This window comes from Halichoerus grypus, chromosome 3 (assembly GCF_964656455.1).
Source record: "Halichoerus grypus chromosome 3, mHalGry1.hap1.1, whole genome shotgun sequence".
Taxonomy (NCBI): Eukaryota; Metazoa; Chordata; class Mammalia; order Carnivora; family Phocidae; genus Halichoerus; species Halichoerus grypus.
The window spans coordinates 183,098,386-183,124,734 of record NC_135714.1 but is presented as its reverse complement, the minus strand read 5'-3'; the positions used below and the strand labels follow the sequence as shown (position 1 = coordinate 183,124,734).

General features: G+C 37.0%; 1 protein-coding gene across 2 annotated transcripts in view; it reads left to right on the top strand.

The window, feature by feature from the left end:
• LONRF1 (LON peptidase N-terminal domain and ring finger 1) overlaps positions 1–24,853 on the top strand; it is a 38,553-nt gene extending 13,700 nt beyond the window's left edge. Inside the window, exons 3-12 of one of the 2 annotated variants that reach the window (XM_036070064.2) lie at positions 164–286; positions 9,884–10,033; positions 10,909–11,149; positions 11,247–11,343; positions 12,595–12,709; positions 15,592–15,713; positions 17,971–18,129; positions 18,232–18,394; positions 21,033–21,185; positions 23,530–24,853. In XM_036070064.2, the coding sequence (XP_035925957.1) occupies positions 164–286; positions 9,884–10,033; positions 10,909–11,149; positions 11,247–11,343; positions 12,595–12,709; positions 15,592–15,713; positions 17,971–18,129; positions 18,232–18,394; positions 21,033–21,185; positions 23,530–23,688 (1,482 nt within the window). In that variant the 3' untranslated portion in view covers positions 23,689–24,853. The remainder of the gene's footprint in view (positions 1–163; positions 287–9,883; positions 10,034–10,908; positions 11,150–11,246; positions 11,344–12,594; positions 12,710–15,591; positions 15,714–17,970; positions 18,130–18,231; positions 18,395–21,032; positions 21,186–23,529) is intronic. The other variant, XM_036070065.2, reaches the window with a different exon arrangement.
• The last annotated feature ends 1,496 nt before the right edge of the window (positions 24,854–26,349 follow it).

The following is a 26,349-nucleotide window of genomic DNA, read 5'->3' as shown; positions in this document are numbered from 1 at the left end:
CTCCAGGGAAGTGTGTAAATATACCTTTGAAATGCTTTAGGCTTCTCAGAGTCATACAGAGTTTCAAAATGCACGTTTCTAAGCAAACCATTTTTTTTCTTGATACTGATTTTTCAAAAATAATTCTATCAGTAAAAGTTGTGTATTTGTGCTTTCATCGAAGGTCTACTTCAGGAAAGGAAAAGTACTCCAGGATGCTGGTTTTTTAGGTGATGCCTTACAGCTGTTTCTTCAGTGCTTAGCCCTTGATGAGGATTTTGCGCCTGCAAAGCTAGAAGTAGAAAAGGTAATCGGTTTACCAATTATAATAGTTGAAGGCAGGTCTAAGACACAGGTCTTTTTAAAAATGCTAATTAGAAACTTGGGGTAAGAACATAAGGAGTCCAGTGAGTCAAATTTAGTAGCAATTTGACAAGTGGGTTTTTGGGGTCATATACTTAGCATATAGAGTTTTTACTGAAAGCAAAAGATTTCATTTGCAGATATTTAAATGTGTTATTTTTGCTTAAATTTAAGTGTTTCCTACTAGTTTGTTTGGAGCCAAACTAATCATCCTTAATTGTTACCATGATATTCCTGCTCAGAAATTTTTTTTTTAATTAAAGCAAAACTGGTATATAACATTATATAAGTTTCCACTTATAACATTATAACTAACATTATAAGAGATCACCACTAAAAGGCTATTTGCCATCCGTCACCATACAGGTGCTCTCTTCCCCCATTTCACCCAACCCCCTTCCTCTTTGCTAACCACCAATCTGTTCTGTGAGTTTTTGTTTTGTTTGTTCATTTCTTTTTTGTTTTTGTTTTAGATTCCACGTATGAATGAAATCATACCATGTTTATCTTTTTCCATCTGATTTATTTCACTTAGCATAATACCTTCCTGGTCCATTCATGTTGTCACAAATAGCAAGATAACTTTTTTTTTCCTGGGCTAAGTGGTAGTCCATTGTATATGTATACCATATCTTTATTCATTCAACCATAGATGGACATTTAGGTTGTTTCCATTTCTCAGCTATTGTAAATAATGCTGCACTGAACATAGGAATGCACACGTCTTTTCAAGAAATCAGTGTATTTGCATTCTGAAGATAAATACCCAGAAGTGGAATAGCTGCACAATATAGCTCTATTCTTAATTTGTTGAGGAATCTCCATACCGTTTTCCATAGTGGCTTTACCAAGAACAGTACAGGGTCCACTTTTCTCCACATCCTCTCCAAGCCTTGTTATTTCTTGTCTTTTTGATAATAGTCATTCTAACCATTGTGAGATATATCTCATTGTGTTTTAGATTTGTATTTCCCTGATTAGTTATGTTGAGCATCCTGTTATGTTACTGTTGGCCATCAGTATGTCTTCTTTGGAAAAAATGTCTATTCAGATCCTCTACCCATTTTTTAACTAGGTTTTTTTTGTTGTTGAGTTGTAGGAGTTCTTTGTATATCTTGGATATTAATCCTTTACCAGGTACATGATTTGCAAAAATCTCCCGTTCAATAGGTTGCCTTTTTGTTTTGATGATGATTTCTTTTGCTGTGCAGAAGCTTTTTAGTTTGATGCAATCCCATTTGTTTATTATTGCTCTTTTCCTTGCCTTTGGAGTCAGATTCACAAAAATACTGCTAAAACCCATATTTAGGAGCTTACCACCTATGTTTTCTTCTAGGAATTTTATGGTTTCAGGTCTTATATTCAAGTCTTTAATCCATTTGAGTTAATTTCTGTGTATGGTGAAAGATATTGGTCTAGTTTCATTTTTTTGCATGTGGCTATCCAGCTTTCCCAGCACCATTTATTGAAGAGACTTATTTCTCCATTGTATGTTCTTGGCTCCTTTGTTGTAAATTCATTGTCTATGTATGTGTAGGTTTAATTCTGGGTTTACAATTCTGGTTCATTGATGCATATGTGCATTTTTATGCCATTATCATACTGTTTTGATTACTATAGCTTTGTTCTGTAGTTTGAAATCAGCATTGTTCTCCTTTCTCAAGATTGCTTTCGGTATTTGGGATCTTTTGTGATTTTCTACAATTTTAGAATTATTTGGTCTAGTTCTATGGAAAAATACCATTGGGATTTTGATAGGGATTACATTGAATCTGTAGATTGCTTTGGGGAGTATGGACATTTTAACAATAGTAGTTCCTCCACTCTGTGAGCATCCCTGGAATAAATCCCATTTGATCATGATGTATGAACTTTTGCTATATTTTTAAATTTGGTTTTCTAATAATTTGTTGAGGATTTTTGCATTAATGTCAGTCACTGATAATGGCCTGTAATTTTCTTTTTCTGTGGTTTCTTGTCGGCTTGCTGGCCTCAAAATGATTTTGGGAGTGTTCCTTCTTCAATTTTTTGGAAGAGTTGAGAAGGATAGGTATTAAATCTTTGAATGTTTAATAGAATTCACCAGTAAGCCATCTGGTCCTGGACTTCTGTTTGTTGGGAAGTTTTTGATTACTGATTCAGTCTTCTCACTAGTAATTGATCTATTCAAGTTTTCTGTTTCTTCATGATTCAGTCTTAGAGGACTGTATGTTTCTATGAATTTATTTCTTGTAGGTTGTCCAGTTTGTTGGCATATAAATGTAGTAGTGTCTTATAATCCTTTATATTTTGGTGTTGTCAGTCATAACATTTCATTTCTGATTTTATTAGAGCTCTCTTTTTTTTAATTTGACAGGGTTTTGTTTTTTTTTTTTTACCTTTTTTTTAGTATAATTGACATACAGTGTTATATTAGTTTCACATGTACACTATAGTAGTGATTGAACAGTTCTATACATTACTCAGTGCTTACCATTTTACGTGTATTCTTAATCCCTTCATCTATTTCACCCATCCTCCCACCCACTTCCCCTCTGGCAGTAATCCATTCTCTATATTTAAGAGTCTGTTTTTGTTTCTTTTTTTCTTTGTTCATTTGTTTTGTTCTTTAAATTCCACATATGAGTGAAATCGTATGGTATTTATCTTTCTGTGACTGACTTATTTCATTTAGCATTATATCCTCTACATCCGTCCACGTTGTTGCAAATGGCAAGATTTCATTCTTTTTTATGGCCGAGTAATATTCCATTGTGTATATACACCTCTTCTTTATCCATTCATCTGTTGCTTCCATAGTTTGGCTATTGTGAATATTGCTGCAATAAACATAGCGTGCATATATCTTTTCGAATTAGTGTTTTTTTGTTTTCTTTGGGTAAATACCCAGTAGTGGAATTACTGGATCATACGGTATTTCTCTTTTTAGTTTTTTGAGGGAACTCCACAAAGTTTTTCACAGTGGCTGCACCAGTTTGCATTCCTCCCATAGTACATAAGTGTTTCTTTTTCTTCACATCCTGGTCAACACCTTTTATTTCTTATGTTTTTGATTTTAGCCATTTGACAGGTGTGAGGTGATATCTCATTGTGGTTTTGATTTGCATTTCCCTGATGATTAGCGATGTTGAGCACCTTTTCATGAATCTGTTGGCCATCTCTATGTCTTCTTTGGAGAAAGGTCTATATATGTGCTGTGCCCATTTTATTTGGATTATTTTTGGGGGGTGGTGAGTTGTATAAGTTCTTTATATATTTTGGATATTAACCTCTTGTTGGTGTATTATTTGCAAGTATCTTCTCCCATTCAGCAGGATGTCTTTTGTTTTGTTGGTGGCTTCTTTCACTGTGCAGAAGCTTCTTATTTTGATGTAGTCCTAATAGTTTATTTTTGCTTTTGTTTCCCTTGCCTCAGGAGACCTACCTAGAAAAATGTTGCTATGACCAGTGTCAAAGACATCATTGCCAGTGCTGTCTTCTAGGATTTTTACAGTTTTAGGTCTCACATTTAGGTTTTTAATCCATTTTGGAATTTAATTTTATGTATGGTGTAAGAAAGGGTGGGGGGGAAGTGGTCCAGTTTCATTCTTTTGCACATAGCTGACTAGTTTTCCCAATACCATTTGTTGAGACTTTCCTATTGGATATTCTTTCCTGCTTTGTTGAAGATTGATTGACCATATAATCATGAGTTTCTTTCTGGGTTTTCTATTATGCTCCATTAATCTATGTGTCTGTTTTTGTACCAGTACTATACTGTTTTGATTACTACAACATTGTAATATACTTGGAAGTCTGGGATTGTAATGCCTCTAGCTTTGCTTTTCTTTTTCAAAATTGCTTTGGCTATTTGGGGTCTTTTGTGGTTCCACACAGATTTTAGGATTGTTTCCAGTTCTGTGAAAAATGGTGTTAGTATCTTGATAGGGATTGCATTAAGTCTGTAGATTGTTTTGGATAGTACAGACATTTTAACGTTTGTTCTGCTAGTCAATGAGCGTGGGATGTCTTTCCGTTTCTTTGTGTCATCTTTAGTTTCTTTCATAGTTTTATAGTTTTCACAATACAGGTCTTTCACCTCTTTGGTTAGGTTTATTCCTGGTACCTTATTGTTTTTGGTGCAGTTGTAAATGGGATTGTTTTCCTAATTTCCTTCTGCTGCTTCATTATTAGTGTATAGAAGTACAACAGATTGCTACACATTGGTTTTGTATCTTGCAACTTTATTGAATTCATTTATCAGTTCTAGTAGTTTTTTGGTGGAGTCTATGGTTTTCTATACAGAGTATTAAGTCCTGCAAATAATGAATTTTAATTCCTCCTTACCAATTTGGATGCTTTTGGCTAGGACTTCCAGGACTAAGTTGCATAAAAGTAGTGAGAGTAGACATTCTTGTCTTGTTCCTGATCTTAGGTGGAAAGCTCTCAGTTTTTCACGACTGAGTATGATGTTGCCTATGGGTTTTTCATATATGGCCTTTATTATGTTGAGGTATGTTCCCTCTAAACTTACTTTAAGAGGTTTTATCATGCATAGATGTTCTACCTTGTCAAATGCTTTTTCTGCCTCTATTGAAATGATCATATGGTTTTTATCCTTTCTCCTATTGATGTGATATATCACATTGATTGATTTGTAAGTATTGAACCACCCTTGCATCCAAGGAATCAGTCCCATTTGGTCATGATGAATGATTTTTTTAACATGCTGTTGGATCCTGTTTGCTAGTATTTTGTTGAGGATTTTTGCATCTGTGTTCATCAGAGATACTGGCCTATAATTTTCTTTTTTTGTATTGTCTTCATCTGGTTTTGGTGTCAGGATAATGCTGACTTCATAGAATGAATTTGGAATCTGTCCTTTCTTTCGGTTTTTTGGAATAGTTGAGAATAGATATTAACTCTTAGTTAAATGTTTGGTTAGAATTCCTCTATGAAGCCATCTGCTCCTGGACTTTCGTTTGTTGGGAGGTTTTTAATTACTGATTCAATTCATTGCTAGGAATTGGTCTGTCCAAATTTTCTATTTCTCTCTAATGCAAGAGCCCTTGTTTTTCTTTTTAGTCTTGACATTTGTCAGTTTTATTAATGTGTTCAATGACCCAGCTCTTAGTTCTTTGATCTTCCCTCTTTTTGTCTGTATTTCATTTATTTCTGCTGTGATCTTTATTATTTCCTTTCTTCTAGGACGTTGGGCTTTGTTTTTTCTTTTTTCTAGCTTCTTTAGGTATAAAGTTAGATTGTTTGAGATTTTTCTTATTTCTTGAGGTATACCCCTTAGAACATCTTTTGCTGCATCCCAAAGATTTTAGTACGTTGTACTTCTGTTTTCATTTGTCTCTAGCTATTTTTTTTTTTAATTTCTTATTTGATTTATTTGATGGCCCATTTGTTGTTCAGTAGCATGTTGTTTAATCTCTACATTTGGGGTTTTTTTTCTTCTCCTTGTAAGTAATCGTTAGTTTCATACCATTGTGGTTGGAGAAGATGGCTTGATATGATTTCAGTATTCTTTAACGTGAGGCTTGTTTTGTGGCCTAATGTGATCTATTCTGGAAAATGTTCCATGTGCACTTGAAATGTTTGGATGCAATTTGGATGCAGTGTTCTGTATATATCTGTTAAGTTTATCTGGTCTACTGTGTTGTTTAAGGCCAATAGTTCCTTGTTAATTTTCTGTCAGGATGATCTATCCATTGATGTAAATGGAGTGGTAAAGTCCTTCATTATTATTGTACTACTGTCAGTTTTTCCCTTTAGGTACATTTTATTTGCTTTATGTATCTTGGTGCTCCTATGTTGGGTGTATATATATTTATAAATATGTTTTCATGTTGGATCTTGTTTATCGTTATGTAATGCCCTTCTCTATTATTGAAGTCCTCATTTTAAAGTCTATTTTGTCTGTTATGCATATAGCAATACCAGCTTTCTTTTCATTTCCATTTGCTTGGAACATCTTTTTCCATCCATTAACTTTCAGAGTGTGTGTCCTTACTTGTGAAGTGAGTCTTCAGCAGCATATAGATGGATCTTAGTAGGCAGCATATAGATGGATCTTATTTTCTTATCTGTTCAGCCACCCTGCGTCTTTTGATTGGAGAGTGTGGTCTATTTGCATTTAGAGTAAATCTTGATAGGTATGCGTATATTGCCATTTTGTTAATTATTTTTTGTCTATTTTCATCATTCCTCTCTCTTCCTTTCTTCTCTTTCTCTATTAGCTTGTGGTTTTATGGCTTTCTTTAGTGTTATGCTTAGATTATTTTCTCATTTTGCATATTTACTGTCAGTTTTTGCTTTCTGGTCACCATAAGGTTCACATATAACTTCCTTTGTATGTAATGGTCTGTTTGAGTTGATAGCAACTTAAATTTGAACACATTCCAAAACTTTACATTTTTTCTACCCCCCTCACCTTTTATATTTTAAATGTCACCTTGGACATCTCTTTATTTTATGCATCTCTTAACCAATTATTGTAGTTTTAGTTAATTTTACGATTTTTGTCTTTTAACTTTCATACTTGCTTTATAAGTGATTGATCTACTTACCTTTACTGTATGTTTTCCACTGAGATGTTTACTTTGATATATTTTCTTCTTATTAATTAGTTCCACTTCTCAGTTCAGAGAAGTCCCTTTAACATGTCTTGTAGGGCCAGTGTAGTGCTGATGTATTCCATTAGACTTTGCTTGTCTAGAACAGTCTTAATCTTTTTTTCAGTTCTGAATGGCAGTCTTGCTGGGTAGAGAATTCTTGGATGGAAGTTTTTTCCTTTCAGCCCTTTGAATAGGTCATGCCACTTTCTTCTGGCCTGCAAAGTTTCTGGTGATAAATCTGATGGCCTATGGGGTTTCCATTTCATATAGTAAGTTTTTTCTTTTGCTGCTTTTAGGATTCTGTCTTGAAATTTTTCTCTTTCCATTATAATGTGTCTTGGTGTGGATCTCTTTGGATTCATCTTCTTTGGAACTTTGTGCATCCTGGACCTGGAAATTCTGTTTTCTTCCCTAGGTTAGGGAAGTTTTCTGGCCCTTTCTGTTCTCACTTTGGGACCCCAACTCAGGAATTTTTATTGGCCTGCGTTTTGCTTTTAAGTTCCAGTCTAAGTTTTGCTTATTTTCATGGTTGGTCATAATATTGCCTGAGGTTGTTCTGCCTTAATTTTCTCAGTAATCCATATATCACTTTCCAGAGTTTGTTTTGTAGTGTGTTAGTAGGTGTTAAAGAAAAAAGGGAGGAGTTCTCTGTCTAAATGACTTTGGGGAACATTGGATTAAACCAAGTTAAACAGGTTTCTTCAGAAGTTCTCAGAGATTTTGCTATGCTAACATGAGAGTAGCATTCAGCTTTTGTCAAACATATTCACAGAGCATCTGGAAAGACTAGAGTCTTTGAAAAAATTTTTTGGAAAATCTACCCTGATATAATTGCAGTGCCGTCATGATGCTCTCCTCAATATCCAAAAAACATGACTGTTGTTTATCACCTTTATAGTGTTTTTTATATTGTGGCTTTTTGTCAGAATCACCTTGGGTGCTTGGTAAGTGTAAAGATTCCTAGACTTCACCACAGACTGTTGGAATTAGAATCTCTGGAATTTGGGCATAGTTTTACAAGCACCCAGGGAGATTCTTGTGCACTTTGAAGTATGAGAACTTTGAAAATTTTCTCAGATCCCCAATGCCTCATGAATACAGCTAACATCAGTATATCCTCCATGAGATTTGTTTGCATATACATTCTAGCCCATTGATTTAACAAAAAATTGTTCACTATTGTGTGTATTCTGTTTTATATTTCTTAGTGGTATCTCCCTGGGGACACGGCAGACTTTTTAAGGGCTTATAATTTTGCATTTTCTGTGCTACTGAATATCCTTACATTTCTGTAAATATTTAAAAATTGACCTTTAATAAGGTTAGGTGAATGTAAAACAGCTGATGCTTTAAAATATTTTTCTCCCAATATGCTGTTTGTAAATTGTGGTATATTTTACATATAATGTGTGGATTTTACAGTCCAGTGTTTTGGAAATTATACATCCATGTAACAGCACCCCAGTCAAGATGTAGAATGTTTCCATCATGCTAGAAAGGTCAGTCATCCCCTTTTCAGCAAATCCCCTATATCCCTCCCAGAGGCAACTACTGTTTAGATTTTTATTACCATAGAGTAGTTTTGCCTATTCTAGAACTTCACGCAAGTGAAATCCCACAACATGTACTCTTGTGTCTGGCTTTTTTTTTTGCAGAACATAATAGTTTTGAGATACATCCAGAAAGTCTTTATTTTATTGTTCACTGAGCATTCCATTGTAGAAACATACCACAATTTATGGTATTAGTTAGTAGTGATTTTCATTTGGGTCATTACCAGTTGCTGCTGTGAACTAACATTCTTGTACAAGTCATTTTGTGGACATGTTTTCCTATCTCTTTGGTAAATACCTACTGGATCTGCTGGGTTCTAGAGTACTTGAGTGTTCAATACTTCTTTTTTTTAAACCAGGAGAAATGTAAAAACACACAAATTTTAAAATGTTCATTAAAGGGGGTGTTGCTTGAGCTCCTACCAGATACGCACTTTTATTTACATTGAATATATCTCCTTTTTATTTACATTGTAATGATTCACGAGTAATCTCGTTTTTGTGTTTGAGAGATAGTACAACTGAAAAACCAAACTTCAGAATTTAGACTTTAAGAAATGCTCTGCTGTTCATTTAATACAGCTTATTTGACAATCAAAACCATTTGAGTCCGTCTCATTTCCTTCTAGCCAGGTTCTTCCCCTAACTTAACCTACTGTTTTTTTGTTGTTGTTGTTGTTACTGGTTTTTTGTGGGGTTTTTTTTGAGAGTTTAGATGTGTAGATGTATTCCTGATAGAAGCACCCAGAAATTGTAATACAGTAGCTGCCTTCTAAGTTAATCCCCGCTATATGGGACAGCTGCCATACGGTGCTCCCATCCCAGAGCTGGGCAGTGGTAGCTGCCTGTGCAGGTTCCTTGTTCAGTGAGAAGCTAAATTCAGTATAAACAGGTGGAATTTTAAGAGTTTTGTAGTTAGACAAGTTCTTTAGTTCACTTAAACACTCTAAGTCCAGCCTTAGAGTATACTTTGTGGCGGGGGGGGGCAACTGTGAACCATTTTGACAGGATAGGACTCACTAAAGTTCAGAGGTAAATATTTTCTACTTTTCTTAAGAGCTCTTCTTTTTACAATCCTTCATTAAAAGGTCAGTTTTTATCTTGGGTACCTTCTTGGGCTAGTCATCTAGCTGCTCCAATGCCTGCCTTTTGAATTAGTTCTTTGAGGTGATCTGACCCCCATTTAAGGCACACCTTGGTATTACAAGACTTTTGGGATGATTTGGCAGTTCTGCTTATTACTTAATGTCTTCTTCCTCTGCTCATTAAAAACAATGTCTGCTATGAATTTTCTAAAATTTTGTAAATATTAGATAACTTTATATTAAATTATCAATAACCAAATATTTTATATTTTCCATTACTTTTATAATATTTCTCTTACAGATTTTATGTGATTTATTATCACCTGAGAACTTAAAAGAAGGCCTGAAGGACTCTTCCTGGAGCTCTTTGCCATGTAGTAAAAACAAACATTTTGGTTTTCCTTCAGTAATGGAAGAGTCTCACTCTGCCAGTGAGCTTAGTCCAGAGCAGGTAAGGGGTGAGAAAAGATTTTCATGGGTTTAGTGCATCTGTTTCTTTACACATTAAGATTTTCACTTTCTTCGTTTGGAGTACTAGAATCTATTTAGGCACGTTTTTTTTTTTTTTTGCTAGTGATTTTTTTTTTATTATGTTATGTTAATCACCATACATTACATCATTAGTTTTTGATGTAGTGTTCCATGATTCATTGTTTGCGTATAACACCCAGTGCTCCATGCAGAACGTGCCCTCTTTAACACCCATCACCAGGCTAACCCATCCCCCCAGCCCCCTCCCCTCTAGAACCCTCAGTTTGTTTTTCAGAGTCCATAGTCTCTCATGGTTCGTCTCCCCCTCCGATTTCCCCCCCTTCATTCTTCCCCTCCTGCTATCTTCTTTTTTTTTTTTTTTTAACATATAATGTATTATTTGTTTCAGAGGTACAGGTCTGTGATTCAACAGTCTTACACCTATTAAGCATTGTCTTAATTAGATTTTGTCTGTAGCCTTTTATTTTACACTAAACTTTTATGTGAAATATTTGTTCATTAATCACAATTTTAGTTCACCCTGCATATCAGAAAACTTTGTCTTGTGGAAAATGTAGAACACGGTATTTATTTTAGTTGCCTCAGGGTTGGAACAAGTATATTAGCATAACTGCATAAACCTCATTGTAACATATCAGGTTGACCTCTAGGGCTACATAATTACTGGCAAAAGTCATTTATTTATCAGGGTTTTAGAATTAAAAGTTGGTATTCTTAATTGAACAGTAAAATGAACCTTATGAGACATTGGAATGTCATTTCAGTTGATTCTTGGTGAGAGCAATAAAGAATAGTGAAGAAATACAGTTACCCTTGTTTATTATATTTTTGTAGAATGAAGAAGTACCAGAGGTCACGTCAGAGCTTATCAGAGGAAGCCTAAACCGTGCTTGGTCAGCACAGGCTATACATTCAACAGAAATGCCTGCCAGAGAGGACTGTTTAAAAAGAGTGTCCTCAGAACCTTTACTCTCTGTTCAAGAAAAAGGTGCTCTGCTGAAAAGAAAGTTGTCTCTTTTAGACCAGGATGTGATTGTAGATGAAGACGGAAGAAATAAGCTTAAAAAACAAGGAGGTAAAAATGTCACTACAGTCATAGAGAACACATTTACTTGTTTAGAATGGTCTTTAAACTTTTTCCTAAAGATAGTCCTGTCTTTTTGTTTTAATAGAAACTCGCAATGAAGTCTGTACATTTTCCTTAACTTCTGGTCACATCCCAGAAGAATTAATTGATGTCTCAGATTTTGAGTGTTCTCTCTGCATGAGGTAAGTACATAAAGTTTTATAAATGATGAATATTTTATATTAATTAAAATACAGAGTAGATAAAGGTAATCTACTCTAATAGGTGTTGTACAGTGACAGAATACTGGACTAAATCAAAAGATAGAAATACGTTGCACACCTTGGACAAATAACTTAATCTCTGAACACTATTTGGATTTTTCCTACTTAGAAAGTGGGGTCAGTATTTGCATAGCCTACGTTGCAGGTGGTGTAAGAATCACGTGACTTAAATATAAAAAAGTGTCTAGGAAATTGGGAAGTACTATAGAAGTTACACATATTATTGAAATGTAGATGTATCCATGGTTTCAGATTTGGGTCAAAATTCTAACAACATGTTGTGTGTATATGATTCTGTCTTGTTTTTGTATCTTAACTATAAAATCCTTTTTAAGTAGAATTGGATAAAGATTTCCATTATGCAGAATGCTTGTAATTCTAGAAGACTAATAGCTTTGAAAGAACATTTTCCACTTAAGTTGTGGTGGAGTCAAGGGAACAGTGCATGGAGAGTCAGGAGACCTGGTGCGGGCCACATCAGGCTGGTAGGAATTAGCTGAGTTCCGAGCAGGTCCCCTACCTCTGAGCCTTGGCTTCTTCATCTGTGAGGTGAGGGCAGGAGGCCAGATGACTTCTCAAGTACCTATATATCTAACAATACTTCTAGGAAATTCAGAAGTATCATGTTTCAGGAAAGAATTAGAATGTAAGTAAAATCAGTTTTTTCTATATTGTTTATTACATATGGTGTTAAGCCTAATATTTAAGATTCAACTGTAAGGTTTATTGGGTTATTCTTTTTAATGAATTTTCCATAATAAGGCTTCTATAAGCATATTAAGAAGCCATTTTAAAGTGATGATAAAATAAGAATCTATACAACTAATAATTGTGAATATTTTACGTTATTTCTTTTGCACATAGTCTCTGAAATCTGGTATTTTACATTTATTGTACTTCTCAGCTTGGACCAGCCACATTTCCAGTGCTCAGTAGCCCCATGTGGTGAGTGGCTGTTCCATTAGTCAGTATAGCTTTAGGCCCTTGTCAGGGCACCCCTGTTGATGAAAACTTTTAAAAGGTTCAGGAGGGTATAATTATATTTATCACTGCCCCTTCTTCCTCTCCTGCCCACTAGACCCTCCTTCCAAATAATGGTTCCATTATTTGTTCACTTTTTCCAATGGATAGTTTAACGTGAAAACTAATAGGTATTTTGGTTGATTTCAGGTTGTTTTTTGAGCCAGTAACAACCCCTTGTGGACACTCATTCTGTAAGAATTGCCTTGAGCGTTGTTTAGATCATACACCATATTGTCCTCTTTGCAAAGAAAGCTTAAAAGAGGTAAACATTTGTATATTTATCTGTTTATTGTTCTTAAGCTTGGCAACATTGATTTCTATTTGGCCACAGAAACAGTGATTATCATGTTCAGAATAAGTTACATTATGTATGCTACGTGACCAAGAAGGATAACGTTTCATTACCCAAATGCTAGTGCTGGAGAAATGTGAATTTAGAGAGCATAGGGGAAAGTAGGGCGGTCCTGGAGGCCAAGGCCCATGTACTTATTTTTTTATTTATTTTTTAACAAGGTGGGGGATGGCCAAGTACCTGGTCTAGAATTGGTTCCATTTTAATGATGACAGTATTGGGGAAACCCAACTGCCCTGTCTCCCACCCTTAATAATAGGCTAGATTTCAGCCTTAGGCCTACCCCCTTAAGGTATGGACCAACTCTGTCCAGTAGAATTTTTTGCATTGATGGAAATGCTCTATATCTGTGCTGTCCAACGTGGTAGCCACGAGCCACATGTGGTAATGAAGTACTTGAAATGTGGCTAGTGTGACCGAGGAACTGTATTTTAATTCTCATGTAAGTGGTCACATGTGACTGGTGGCTACTCTTTGGGCAGCCCAGCTCTAGAAAGTGGTATACTGGACAGAAGAGAGGGAGGCACAGCTTCCCACACCCTTGTATAGTCAGTGGTCAATGCCAGTCACCTGTGTTAGGGAAATAGCTAGATGTCAGGTGCATATCTTCTGTAACCAATAGGAAGACAGCATTCGCCCAGTCCTGCTTGGGTGACTGGAGCCCCCATAAGGTGAGGTAAGCTCCAGCTGCAAGGATAGCATTGATCAGGGAGAGTGATCCGGTCTCTGTGGGCGACAGGATTGCTTAAAGAAAAAAGTGCCTTCCAAATATGAATGAAAAATTGATAAGACAGTTTGCAGTTGAATGTACATAGTTATTTCCTATGTAGAAAATGCAGCTCTGTACAGATACCATAATAGCATATGTGTAGTATTACATTTGATATGGGTCTTACATAACAAGCCGGTATGTAAGACATAAAACCATATACAGAATTTTCACAAAGAGTTTGTCAGTTACATTTCAGCTGATACACTTTCAGGTGAAGTACTCTAATTATGCTGTTTTTCCTATGTTTTCAGGTTTTTAGATACTCTGTAGTGTATTTATTATGTTTTTTCTCAAGTTAATTAGATACGTGGCTTTAAATGTAGAGATAGCTCACCTTAAAAAAATGTCTGGAGTTTGAAGGAAAACAAAATAAGCATATTATTTAAAAATACAATTAACATCCTGTTTGAAAATAACTTTATCCTGTGTCCTAAAGATACCCTGTATAATAGGTAAAATCTAATATATATTTTAAAGAACAAATCGATATGCTATATAGTTTTACACTTTTCCTACTTGTCATTTTCTTTTGCTCATTTTTTTCATTTGAATGTATTTTAAAGATAGGATTTTTGTAGCAGAATAGTTCATTGGTTTAACATTTCCCTAATGTTGAGTATGTTAAGTGGTGTTTTTTTTTTTTTTTAATACTATGCTTTGCATCTTTGTTTCCTTAAGATAAAACTTCTGGAAGGTTGAATTACTGATCAGAAGTCATATATTCATAAGACTCAAAACCAATTGCCGTGTTGCCTAGGTCCCCCAGAAATGTTGTACAAATTTAGATTCCTCTCGGTAATGTAAGAGAGGTGGTATTTCCCCAAATTTAGTACATGAGTATTATACTATATATTGTTATATAGAATATGTAGCCCCATGGTTTTCAAAATGTGTTCCCCTTCACCTGGGAACTTGTTAGAAATACAAATTCTCAGACCCTGCTCCAGAGCCACTAAATCAGAAGCTCTGGGCTAGGGCTCAGCAATCTGCATTTTAACAAGCCCTGATTGATGCTAAAGTTTGACAACCACTCCTGTTTCCCGTTTCCCAACCCCTCACATTCCCTCCTCCTCCTCCTCTGTTCTTCATCGGATAATGACAAACCCTTATTTTTGCTGCATCTACAGATTAAAAGTATGGCTTCTCTTTATCTTGTGATTGTCTCCCAAGAGTTGTTCCTCGCTAGTTTTATGAAATTTATATTGGTCATTTTATTGTTCCAAATTTCTGTACACACACTCTGACCTGGTCCCCAGCCTTAGGCAGTTTTTAACTTATCTGCAGAAATAACATGTCTCCTTGTCCATGTAGTATAACACAGTGCAGGGTGTGATAACTGCCTTTTATGTGGTAAAGGTGGTAAAAGTGGGCTTTGTGGGAGACAGAAAAATAGTTAAGGCAGACTTTGTGGAAAAGGTAAAGTTGGAGCCAGACCTTGCAGGATAGGCAGGCTTCTCGGAGGGAGAGGGATGGCTTTTAGCAGTTTTTCCGAGTGTTGAGTAGTACAAATGTACCATTTTATATAGAGTGGGGGGCTGAGTGATAGCAGGTGACAGTGGAAGGAAAATCTGAAAGAAAAATGATCTGGAAACTCTGCCACTGAAATCAGGAACCAAAAAGGGAATAGTTTTGCTTTTCTTAAGGCAAGGGCCTTATTTTCTCTATTCCTTAGCTGATTTTTGTTTCTCAGGTAAAAATGCCAGTTTGAAGTAGCCAGGAGCTGTGTGAGGAGCGGGTAGGGCAGGCCTGACTGCTAAGAAAGGACCTGTGGCCACAGCCAGACCAGGGTCTTGTGCACAGGGCGCAGTTTCTGCTGCAATCGTGTAGCCTGAACGGTCTTGGACACAGCCTGGGCAGGTGGACCTGTTTAGCGCCATCCGTTGTCCTCTTCCTTCCCCCTCACCCGTTCATTCAGAATCGACTGTGTAAATATGTAATTAAGGCTTTATTCAGTTCAACTGTTTTGCCTGTTTTATACTGTAGGAAAAGCACTGGAATGTAAAATAATATTGTCTTTTAGTATCTAGCAGATAGGAGGTACTGTGTCACACAGCTGTTGGAAGAATTGATAGTGAAGTATCTGCCTGATGAGCTGTCTGAGAGAAAAAAAATATATGATGAAGAAACTGCTGAGCTCTCACAGTAAGTTTCTTCTCATAAAGTTAATGTAATCCCCGCCCTTTGACCCAGTAAGGAGAGACCTCCTCCCAGCAAGCTGGATCCTGTCTGGAGTTCAACCCAGTCTAGCCAAAGGCGTATTTTTTAAACAAATCCTGGTCAGCTAACCCCCTCTCCTCAACAGACAGAAGTCTTTAAAAGTTTCTTTGGTAACTTCCAGATCTTCCACTGGAGGTTGTCGACTCAACTCTTTGCCCCAAGCAGGTTTTTAGGCAGAGGGGGGATTTCCTACCGTGACTTCAGGCATTGGAACTGGGAATGGAGCCCTCAGGTACCTTTGTTCCCCCGAAGGCAGGGCAAGAAGAGGGTTGAGGAGAAATGGCCTGATTATTAGAGGGCGGGAAGGGGGTGGGACCTTGAGGCCTGAGACTGAAATTGGAGAGAGTGATTTAGGGGCCAAATTCTCAATTAGTGAAGATTATTGACTGGTAGCAGAATAAGTTAGTGTCAGGAGGGAACCTGGGGATAGAGTGGGACAGCTCGTATAGACCCCTATGAAGAGGGAGCACACAAAGCCTAGTCGGGGCTGGGTAGATTGGACCTGCTTGTGTTCTGTATTCTTTCTTCCTTGTCCTCTTCCGTTCTTTTCCCTTCGTGTCTTTCCCTCTTGCTCCAGTCACATGAGTCTCTTTAAATTTCTTTCCTAGGTATTTAACTCTTTTTCTTTCCCTCTAAAGAACAGAATTGCAATTTTCACATGCTGTTTTTACTTAATACCCTTTTGTTTCCATTATGTCTCAAAATACATTTTTTCTTACTTTCTAAGAAAAAATTGTGCTTGCAAACTTAGTATGTGTCCACCGACTGTCTTCATTGGGCCAGTGGCCTTCCATAGACAAACGATTTCCAATCTTCTCTTTACCGAAATGGATACTGATTTGTCTTCCATGGGTTTTATTGTATGATTTTAGGATAGAAAATATTCTGATATGAGGATTATGAACCTTTTTGATCAACAGTGCAAAAAGCTGGATATAAGAAAGCCTCAGATATACTTTTGAAATCTTAAATATAGTGACACAACCAGACTCTGCAGAAGAGTGGAATCTTCCAATGAGAGATGAAGTAGTCACGGGAGGGCTGCTGAGTGTGATGCAGGGAAGTTGGAGGGAGTCTTGCTGCTTACTAACAGGCTGTTTTTTTAAAGAGATAGCTCATCCCCTGGTACTTAAAAGTTTTCCTAATTAATAGGTATACTGTTTGTCAACATAAGAGCTGAAAGAAAACCAAATAGAGTGCTCAGTGATGGTAGAATACACATTTTTAAAAGAGGAACTAGCACTTGTATTATGGAATATTACTTTTACATAATTATGTCTTTTTGAAAAAAACCTAGAAAATACTGTAAATGAGCCTGTAGGGGGAGGGGAGGAGGGAGGTCACAATCTATAAATACATTTTAAACAAGAATGGGATCATTTCACATTAGTCTATAATCTCCTTATTTTGTTCCAAGTCAACACGTACAGATCTTTTAATGAAAACACGGTGTTTCATTTTGTGGTTATGTCTATTTTACTAGTCCCCTCTTCTGAGTTTTGGTTACTGTATACAGTGTTACAATAAACAGTCTTAAAGTGCTTATAGAATTATTTCTAGAAGTTCAAAGGATATGAACTTTTTAAAGTTTTCGACGCATGCAGCCAGATTCTTCTTCAGCATGGTTGTATGGTTTCAAACCACTCTCCACACTGCCAGTTTTCCCCACAACCTTGCCAGAACTGGGCGTTGCCTTTATCCTTCTTATTTCCTGCCAATCTGGCAGTGAACATTAGTTACTGAGTTATCTGTTTTTGATAGTGCATTAAAATATTTTCAAATGCACTAAGAATCTTAAGGATTTGCTTTTTGTCTATTGTGGGAGCTCATTTTTCCTTCTCTAAGAGTATTTTATGGATAAAAGATTGACTGTTATGTTACATATATTTTAAACAGATTTTTAATACAAAATACTAATTATATTTTTTAATTGTAAAGATAATTTTGTTCTATATAATAACCTGGTATCTTAAATTCAGATTTACTTTTATAAAAGGATCACAGATTTTTAGTATTAATATTGCATCTGTGTGAGCTTAATGAAGGAGATGCTGATTTTTGTTCTTGGCAAAAATAAAAATCACCTCATTTAGAGCTCATTTTTTATATTAATTTATAACGTCGCAAGCTTCACTCATTTTCATGTTCTGATGTGTGATAATGAAACTTTTTTCTTCTTCAGCTTGACCAAGAATGTTCCAATATTTGTTTGCACTATGGCCTACCCCACTGTGCCTTGCCCTCTTCATGTATTTGAGCCAAGATATAGATTGATGATACGAAGAAGCATACAAACTGGAACTAAACAGTTTGGGATGTGTGTCAGTGATACACAGAATAGGTATGCTTTTTTTGTACATAAATATTTTTGTTTATATTTGAATATTGAGAACTTGCATGCTTGTTGTTTGAACTTTGATATTAATCAGAACTTCTCTTTTAGTTTTGCAGATTATGGTTGTATGTTACAAATTAGGAATGTACATTTCTTACCTGATGGAAGGTCTGTGGTTGATACAGTTGGAGGAAAGCGGTTTAGGGTTTTAAAAAGAGGAATGAAAGATGGATATTGCACTGCAGACATTGAATATCTGGAAGATGTTAAGGTATGAAAAAATGCTTTTTTTAGCACACCTCGGTATACTCTGCCCTAGGCATTGTACAGGCATATAGGCTGGTATTTTTCCAGGCACATAAAACAGTTCTTCCTATCAGGGATCCTCACTGATACCTAAACAGATTAGCTCCAAGTTACCTTTTGCTTATCTTGCTCTTACTCACTGAGAGTTCCAGGCAAGCTTGGGTGTCCGGAACGTAGATCTTCATTTCTACAGGCTCTACAACCAGCATGGTCCTAGGTGGATGTGGACATGGTGGGCACTTAACAGCAGTTGATTGAACTTTCAACCCATCCAAGAATCCCTGCCCTTTTTAATTAAATTTAGTAGCCAAAAGTGATGTAATCAGCAGATTGAAATGTGACATAAATGTAAACACAAAATCCTTTAAAAACTGTTCTATATGTGTGTGACATAACCTTAATGATAAAAGAGACACAGTTGGGTGATGTGTTCAAAGTCTAGGACATCACTGAGAAAGGACCATCACTATACTTATTGGTGATAGCTTACCTGGGGAGGTTTGTTGTGATAACCTTCTTGGACAGGGTTAATGTGGCCCTCTGATGTTTCCAGTATCTAATTCACCATCTGCAATTAGTTTAGGTACCAAATTAAAGGCAGTTTCGTTTGGAAGGACATTCGAAAACCATTGATCTTATGCTCTCACTGTTCATAGACTTATCTGGGCCCTTCATTTTAAACGTTTATTGAATGCTCGCATTAGGCACTTCTACAAACATAAGCTCATTGAATTTTCAAAACTCAGCTAGCAGATGAGGAAGGTAAAAAAGTGTTAATTTGCCTAAGATCCTATAGGTAGAGTAATAAAAATGACTTAAAGTGAGCACTCTAGCTCCCAAGTGCTGTGCTTTGTCATTATGCTCTCTTGCCTCTCTGGTAAACTCAGTCTGATATCGCCTGTCCTATCTTATTATTAAGATGCTATGGGGACACTTTTCTTTTGGCCTATGGCACAAAGTATTGTGTGAGTTGAAATTCTGAGCTGATTGATATTGTCTGTGCCTCCGGAATGCTTGGTTAATGGAATCATGCACTAAAGGCGATATTCTTTGTAAAAGTAATGCCCCATTTTAGCTTTTTGTAAGTTTACATCTTCACATTTGGATTTGATGACAAAATCCCTTGAGTATATGGCTAACCCTATGACTATATATAAATATGGGACAACAGAATAGCATATTGAAAGCATTATGGATTTGATGTTTAGAAACAGTTCTCTGTCTTTGTAGTCTTAGGAATGTCTAATAATTTTTCATCTTAATTGCCTCATCTATATAATGATTTCTTGTCTCTTCTGGAAAAGCTTCTCAATTTTCTTTTTTTCCTTAGTGTAGTATTTCTGTTTTCTGTGACTTCTATTGAAGTCTTAAAGTTCTGCTTGCTTTTAGCCAGCTCCGTTTTCCATCTCAGGCATTTAGCCTTTTTGTCATTTCTTGTTTTCTGCAGCCCCTGGTTTGTTTGCTTGAATTTTGGAAGGGTGCAAAGTAGCAGTTTTCTTTTTTAATAGTTTTTAACAAGTCACAAGGTTATTTCTAGCTCCTGTCAAGACCAGTGTGTGTTAGCAGGGGACTGAATCTTACATAGTCATTCCAAGACCAGAGTTCAACTGTATGGTTCCTCTACCTTTTTATTAACAGAATTTACCAGTTTAATCATTTTTAAGTCTATAGTTCAGTGGCATTAAGTACATTCACATTGTGCAAAAAGCAGGTGCTTTTTAGTTGTATTTTTCATTTCAAATCTTTCACAAATAAAAAGTATGTTTTCAGAGTCCCTTTGTTGTTTTTATAGTGAGTCATTATAAAAGTATGAAAGGCTGAGTCAGGCCTGGTATTTGTTCAGATGAGTTAATGTATGTGAAATTCAGCGCTCCCTGGCACGGAGCAAGTGGGATAGAAATGTGTGCTAAAGAAATCAATGCAGGATGGAGGAGTTAATGCTCTATTTTCTCTCCTGTGTTCTGTGAGGCTACTCCTTCTGGATCTTAGGCTTCAAGGCTGATGCATTTAATTTTGTGTTTGCAATAGTCTGCAGGGTGCAGGGAGGGATGATGGAGGTAGCCCCAGCCTTGGCCTTCACAGCAAGCACTTCATTGTGGCATAATTTATTCTCTCTTTTGATATACTGGTTTTAGTTTCTTGTTTTAATCCAGTTCCCCGGTACAAGGTGTCATTATGCTTCTTTCTGCCATGTTATCTCTGTCTTAAACTCCGCCCCCCCAGTCTTCCCTTTTATTGCAGCAACTGTATTCCTTCTTGTTCTGCCATTTTCAAAAGCCATTAATCCATAAAGACAAAAAGGAATTCCAAATTCATGTAGACCTTTCTCCAACAACTCACTCTCAGGAGTACCACTCCCAGCTGGGGGCTGTTGGGAGGGTTCTGCAGTATCGCCTTGCTTCCTCGACAAGGCGGCATGGCGCTCAGCAGGTGCTGCCTTCGTCTGGCCACGGGCACTAGGTGAGGCAGAAGTGCATAATGTATATTGTGTAATACTCTGATCCAGCACTGAAATAGGTATTGCCTATTTTTAAATTTTTATTATTTTTAGGGATAATGGACAGAACACTAGACACAAGTCTTATTGACTGTTGTGTTTCTAGGTTGAGAATGAAGAGGAGATCAAGAATCTCAGACAGCTTCATGATTTGGTATACTCACAAGCCTGCAGCTGGTTTCAGAATTTAAGAGACCGATTTCGAAGCCAAATTCTTCAGCACTTTGGCTCAATGCCCGGGAGGGAGGAAAACCTTCAGGTATGATGGCTTTGATATTGTTTCCAAAAGTCTCACTTTTTTTTTTTTAAATAAACTCAAATTAGTGGATTTTTAAGTTTTTTTTTTTTTTTTTTCCCCTTTTGCACAGCATTTTCTTTGTCCCTGCTGTCTTTAAAATCATGACCATATTCTCCAGACCAGTGGTATCCACTACAATTTGTATAGGAATGGGCAAGGACAGAGTTGTCAGCTGAGGTAGCTGTGAGTGCACAGAAGGAGAAAGCCCTTCATGGGGGATTTGCTTGAAGGAGGGATAAGGAATGAAAGGTGGAACATTCTAGTAAAATGGTACCCACCTAGTAAATTGTGATTAAGAGACCTAGTTGGCCTTGGAGCCAGTCAGCTGTTCTTTGACAGTTGGGAGAGGTCTCATTTTCTGTACTTTCTAGAAGTCTTCTTTCATCTCCAACTTTTTTCCTTGCTACTTCAATTCATTTGTGTCTCTTCCCATTTAATACTTCACTCCTCAGGAAACTATTGTTTTGATGGTCTTGCTGAAGTACTTAGGGTTTAAGTTTAATGTATAGAAGGCACTTTCTGTGCAGTAGGCAATGTAAGACGCACAAAAAGAAGTATCCCCGTTCTGGAAAATCGGATAGATCGATCCATCAAAACACTAACTTTTAGAGCTAAGCGTTTTAATTGGGATAAAATGCTGATGGTCAGATGGTAGTAGATTTCATAATGGAATGGCTGTAAATAAATAGATGAAGATGGACACTGCGCCTCATTCTGGTTTTCAAAGGCTGGCCTAATAAGTCTGTCTGAATCTCAATTGAATCCTTCAACAGAACTTGAAATTCTAACATCAGACCATCTCCGAATTGAGTACTCCTTCTGTGTCCCGCATCCTAGCAGTTGCCACACATTTGTTTTATCCTGGCTACCTGAATCTGATTAGACGTGATCGAAATAGCCTTTGATAATCATAAAATCGAACAAGTATATTTTAAATGTAAAAACTCAACCTTACTTTCACTGACTTATTATTCAGTCCTCTAGCACTGCTCTCTGGTAGTATTGTTGGGAGTCAGGACTTAGGAAAACAAAAGCCCCCACGCTGTATAATCCAGGCCGGGGGGGCGGGGGGGTTACTGTAGGATGTAGAGTTGACAGAGCTGTTGGCAGAGCTGGAGGAGTGAAGATCAGGGACATCACTGATGGGAGACGGGGAACTGCCACCATAGATCTCAGCCTGATACAGTGAAGCACCATCTTCTCAAGAACTTCCAGAGAAGTTGCTGTAATTCTTAGGACGACTAGGGGGTACCCACCGGTATCAGTCTGGAGCAGGTGGTTCTTAAGAATTCTCTAGAAGGTTTCTGCAGATCTTCCAATACCAGCCGAGAACAATGGTTTCTTCTCTTCCAACTTCCACATCTCACCAAAGTATGCCTCTCCTTAGCCAAGTCTAACCCAGAACCCTGTGAGGGAATGGATTCTGGGAAACGACCGCTCTGAAATGCAAGAGGGCGGGGTAGTGATGCTGAGAACAGATAGTCCACAAATACAGCAACTCTAGTTTGATGCTAGAGGGAGATTTTAGAGGGATCCACGTTGATCTCAGGAGCTCCTTTTGTCATTCTGAAACCTCGGGTTCCAGTAAAAAGCAATCAAGTATGCAATAGCAGTGGCTTAAAAATTCTTTTGTATAAATTCCAAGTTCTTTCAATAGCCACTAGACAGCCCTTGCAACATCAGAAGGACTTCTTTGCTGGAAATGTTTATTTTTCAAACAAAACTAGAGGCTGAGACCTTTTCTTGTATCTTGCCTAGGATTCCACAGTGCTTTGAAGGCATTTTTAAATATTGATTAGCTTAATGCTTTAAATATGTATTTTAAGAAAGTAGTTCCCAGTTAGGACAGTTTTGTCCCTGTGGCCCATTGGGGCAGTGTCTTATTCTTTGACAGCTCAGCTACTTTTTCCCTTGCTACGTCACTCCTCATGTAATTGGAGACAACTTTCACTGTCACCGCCGCGAGGTGCTACCAGTGGGATCTTAGTGGATAGAGGTCAGACATCCTGCTGAAGAATGTTCCCACATGTCAGCAGCCCCGAAGTGAGAACCCTGCCGTAAGGCAGCGCGGGGCAGAGGAAGGAGGGCTGGCCATAGGGTCAGGTCTCAGACAATTTACATTTCTGGTGTTCCATTTCCCCATTTTATAGGGGCTTAATAGCCTTCCTTACATGCCTATTAAAAGAATTTGAGATAGGATCGGACACACAGTAAAGTGCTCAATGAAGAGTAGCTTGTTGATTTGTTACTGTTTGTTACATAGATATGTATTTTATTAATACTATCAACTGTTGGTTATTTTTAGGCAACCCCTAATGGACCCGCATGGTGTTGGTGGCTTCTTGCAGTTCTTCCTGTAGATCCCCGATACCAGCTGTCCGTTTTGTCAATGAAGTCTTTGAAAGAACGGTTGACAAAGATACAGCACATACTGACCTATTTTTCTAGAGACCAATCTAAGTAACTAACTGCTTGGATCTTCCTTTAAAGTTACCCTAATCTGGCTATGTTGACAGCCAGATTGTCTGCTGCCTTTTGCACATCCAGTGCTGGTTTGAGAAATGTAATGAAACCTTTTTTTTTTTTTTTCTCTCTTCAACCTCCTGAATCACGTGGTTCTGCAAATGAATACCTTCAACTAGGACTTAGACCACTAAGAACTTGCACAGAAAAACACGCACTGAATGTGTGTCAAACCTCTACATTGTGATGAAGTTGCACTATGTACCATATTCTAAAACAGAATGAGAACTGTGTGTATGTGGGGTGTGTGTGTGCGCGCGCGCGTGTGTGCATTTTCTCTGGCTTTAAAATTTTAAAAGAAAAAAAAAAAGCCATAGAGAGCAGACCTTGCTGAGGGTTGGTTATTGCCCAAGTTTACAACGGTAGCGACACAAGTTTTTGCAAGTTGAATTCGCCTCAGATATATCTGTCCTAATGCTTCTATTTGCACAAGTATGTAAACTATGGTATTGAGTATCTCTCTTGGTTGGAAATACTGCTCTTGCTGAACTGTCTTGACCATTGACTATGACACAGTTTCTTATTTATGTAAATACTTGCGTCCTAAAGGCCAACAGGCTTTGGATGCAGAACCTAGAGCCAGTTTTCAGGAACAATTGCAAACCTGCCATGGTACTGTGCATCTATTCATAAAACACTTAAAACTGTGAAAATATGGTTTACATTTAATTGTACATAAAGGTAAATGGAGAACTCAATTCAGTACCAGTTAGTTTGTATATTTTAGGGGGCTTTTCACATTAACTGCCCATCTATATAATTTATAGTTTGACATGATGTGTTTGTTTAAAAGAATTACATAGGATAAACCCATTAAGGATCTGGGGGAAGAGAAGAAGCTTAATGTAGAACTAAGCTTTTAAAGTATGTTTTATTTTTTAATTCTGGTCTTGGTGCAAATGTTAGTTATGCCTTATTCATATCACAATTAGATCACCATGCTGTGACATGGTTTATATTCATGCTGCCCTAGATACTTTTGTAATTATTTGTTGCAAACTTGTGACTGTCCCTATTAACTTTCTTTTATGTAAGTACTTTGTAAAAGTTTCTTAAACTTTTGCTTTTGCTTATTTAATTTTGAATAAAAGCTAAATTCATAATAATTTTTTTCTTAAATTTTAGGTCAGTGTCATACTGTTTCGTGACATGAGATCTAAGCTTAGAGCTTTCAAAATACTTTTTTGGGTCATTTTTGACCAAACAGTGCAGTGTCTTAAGGTGGCTTTAGGCCCTAAAACAATCCTTTAAAGTACTATTTTTCAACATTTAGAAAAGCCATGTCCCTTTAGGATAAAACAAAGTTCTTCATGTTACCCCCCATTTGAGACTCCTTGATTAAACATCATCAGATCCCAATTTCCCAGGTAGGATTTTCCAAATATAAAGAAGTCATTGAACAGTGAATATTCTTATAAAAAATATATTCAGAAATGACTGCCTAGTGAACCATCCTTTGCCCCCACAATTACGCTGAGAATTTGTCTAAAGAGTGGGCCATTCCCCAAAAGTACCTTATCAATAGTTCTGAAGTTTTAAACTTTCTTATAATAAACTATTAAATGCCTGTTGAGTAGTGGCCGGGTAGTAATATACATGAAAAGTTTACCTATAGTTCTCAAACTATGTAGGAGAAGGAAGTAGGATTTACCTGGCTGAATCTACATCTGCGATACGTGCACGCATACACACACAAATGGGCATGAAATTATCTCTATATACATGTACATACTAACGGGAATTGATGAGTTTTATCATTTGACCCTAATTTTGTGATGAATGTTCCGTTATTATGTCTATAGATTTTCTTGGATCCTTGGACAGTTATTTTCCTACTGTACCTTACGAACCATTTATCCAGAAAGGAAAACAAAAATCGACAGATTCTTACCATTTTAAGTGACTAAGTTCTGTCACTTTTCAACATTTCAAGTCAAAGTAGCTAGTTGCTCTTCTCTTAATACGCCTGTCTCTACATGTCCGTATCTTCCTGTTCTTCAAGGAACCCGGATGCCTTCACTCAAATAGAACTCTGAACTCCATAGCACTTTCCTTGTACTTTGCTAATGGCACTTACAGGAGGTAACTGAATCATGCATAAACCCTCTCATGAGTATCATGACTGGTGTCTAGCAGTTTAGACAGATTTAATAGGCTGACCACTGAACTGAAATAAATGCCCATTGAGAGAATGCATAAAGATGGTTAGACTGAGCGATACTCTTGCCTTCTCTTCCCCAAATCCAACAAAATGACAGTAAAGAAAATGAAATCTAATGACATTATGAAACCAAAAATCCATCAATTGACAAATGCTTTTGAGGAATTTCTGAGATAGGGGAACAGAACATGATCTAGAAGACTGAGGACAGCACAGCGTTGCAGAAGTGGAAGACTATACCCCAAACTAGGGGAGGGTCTTAGAAGACTCAAGAGGATTTCTTGGGGAGCTGATACCTGACAAAGGTAGATCATTTGGCTGAGCAGTAGGGAGCAACAGCAGTTCTCCAGCCAAATCGCAGACTGGGGACATTGAGCCAGAGAAGACCCTTGAAACATTAGCTACAGACCCCCAGTAGGATGAAGGGCCCTCACAGACTGC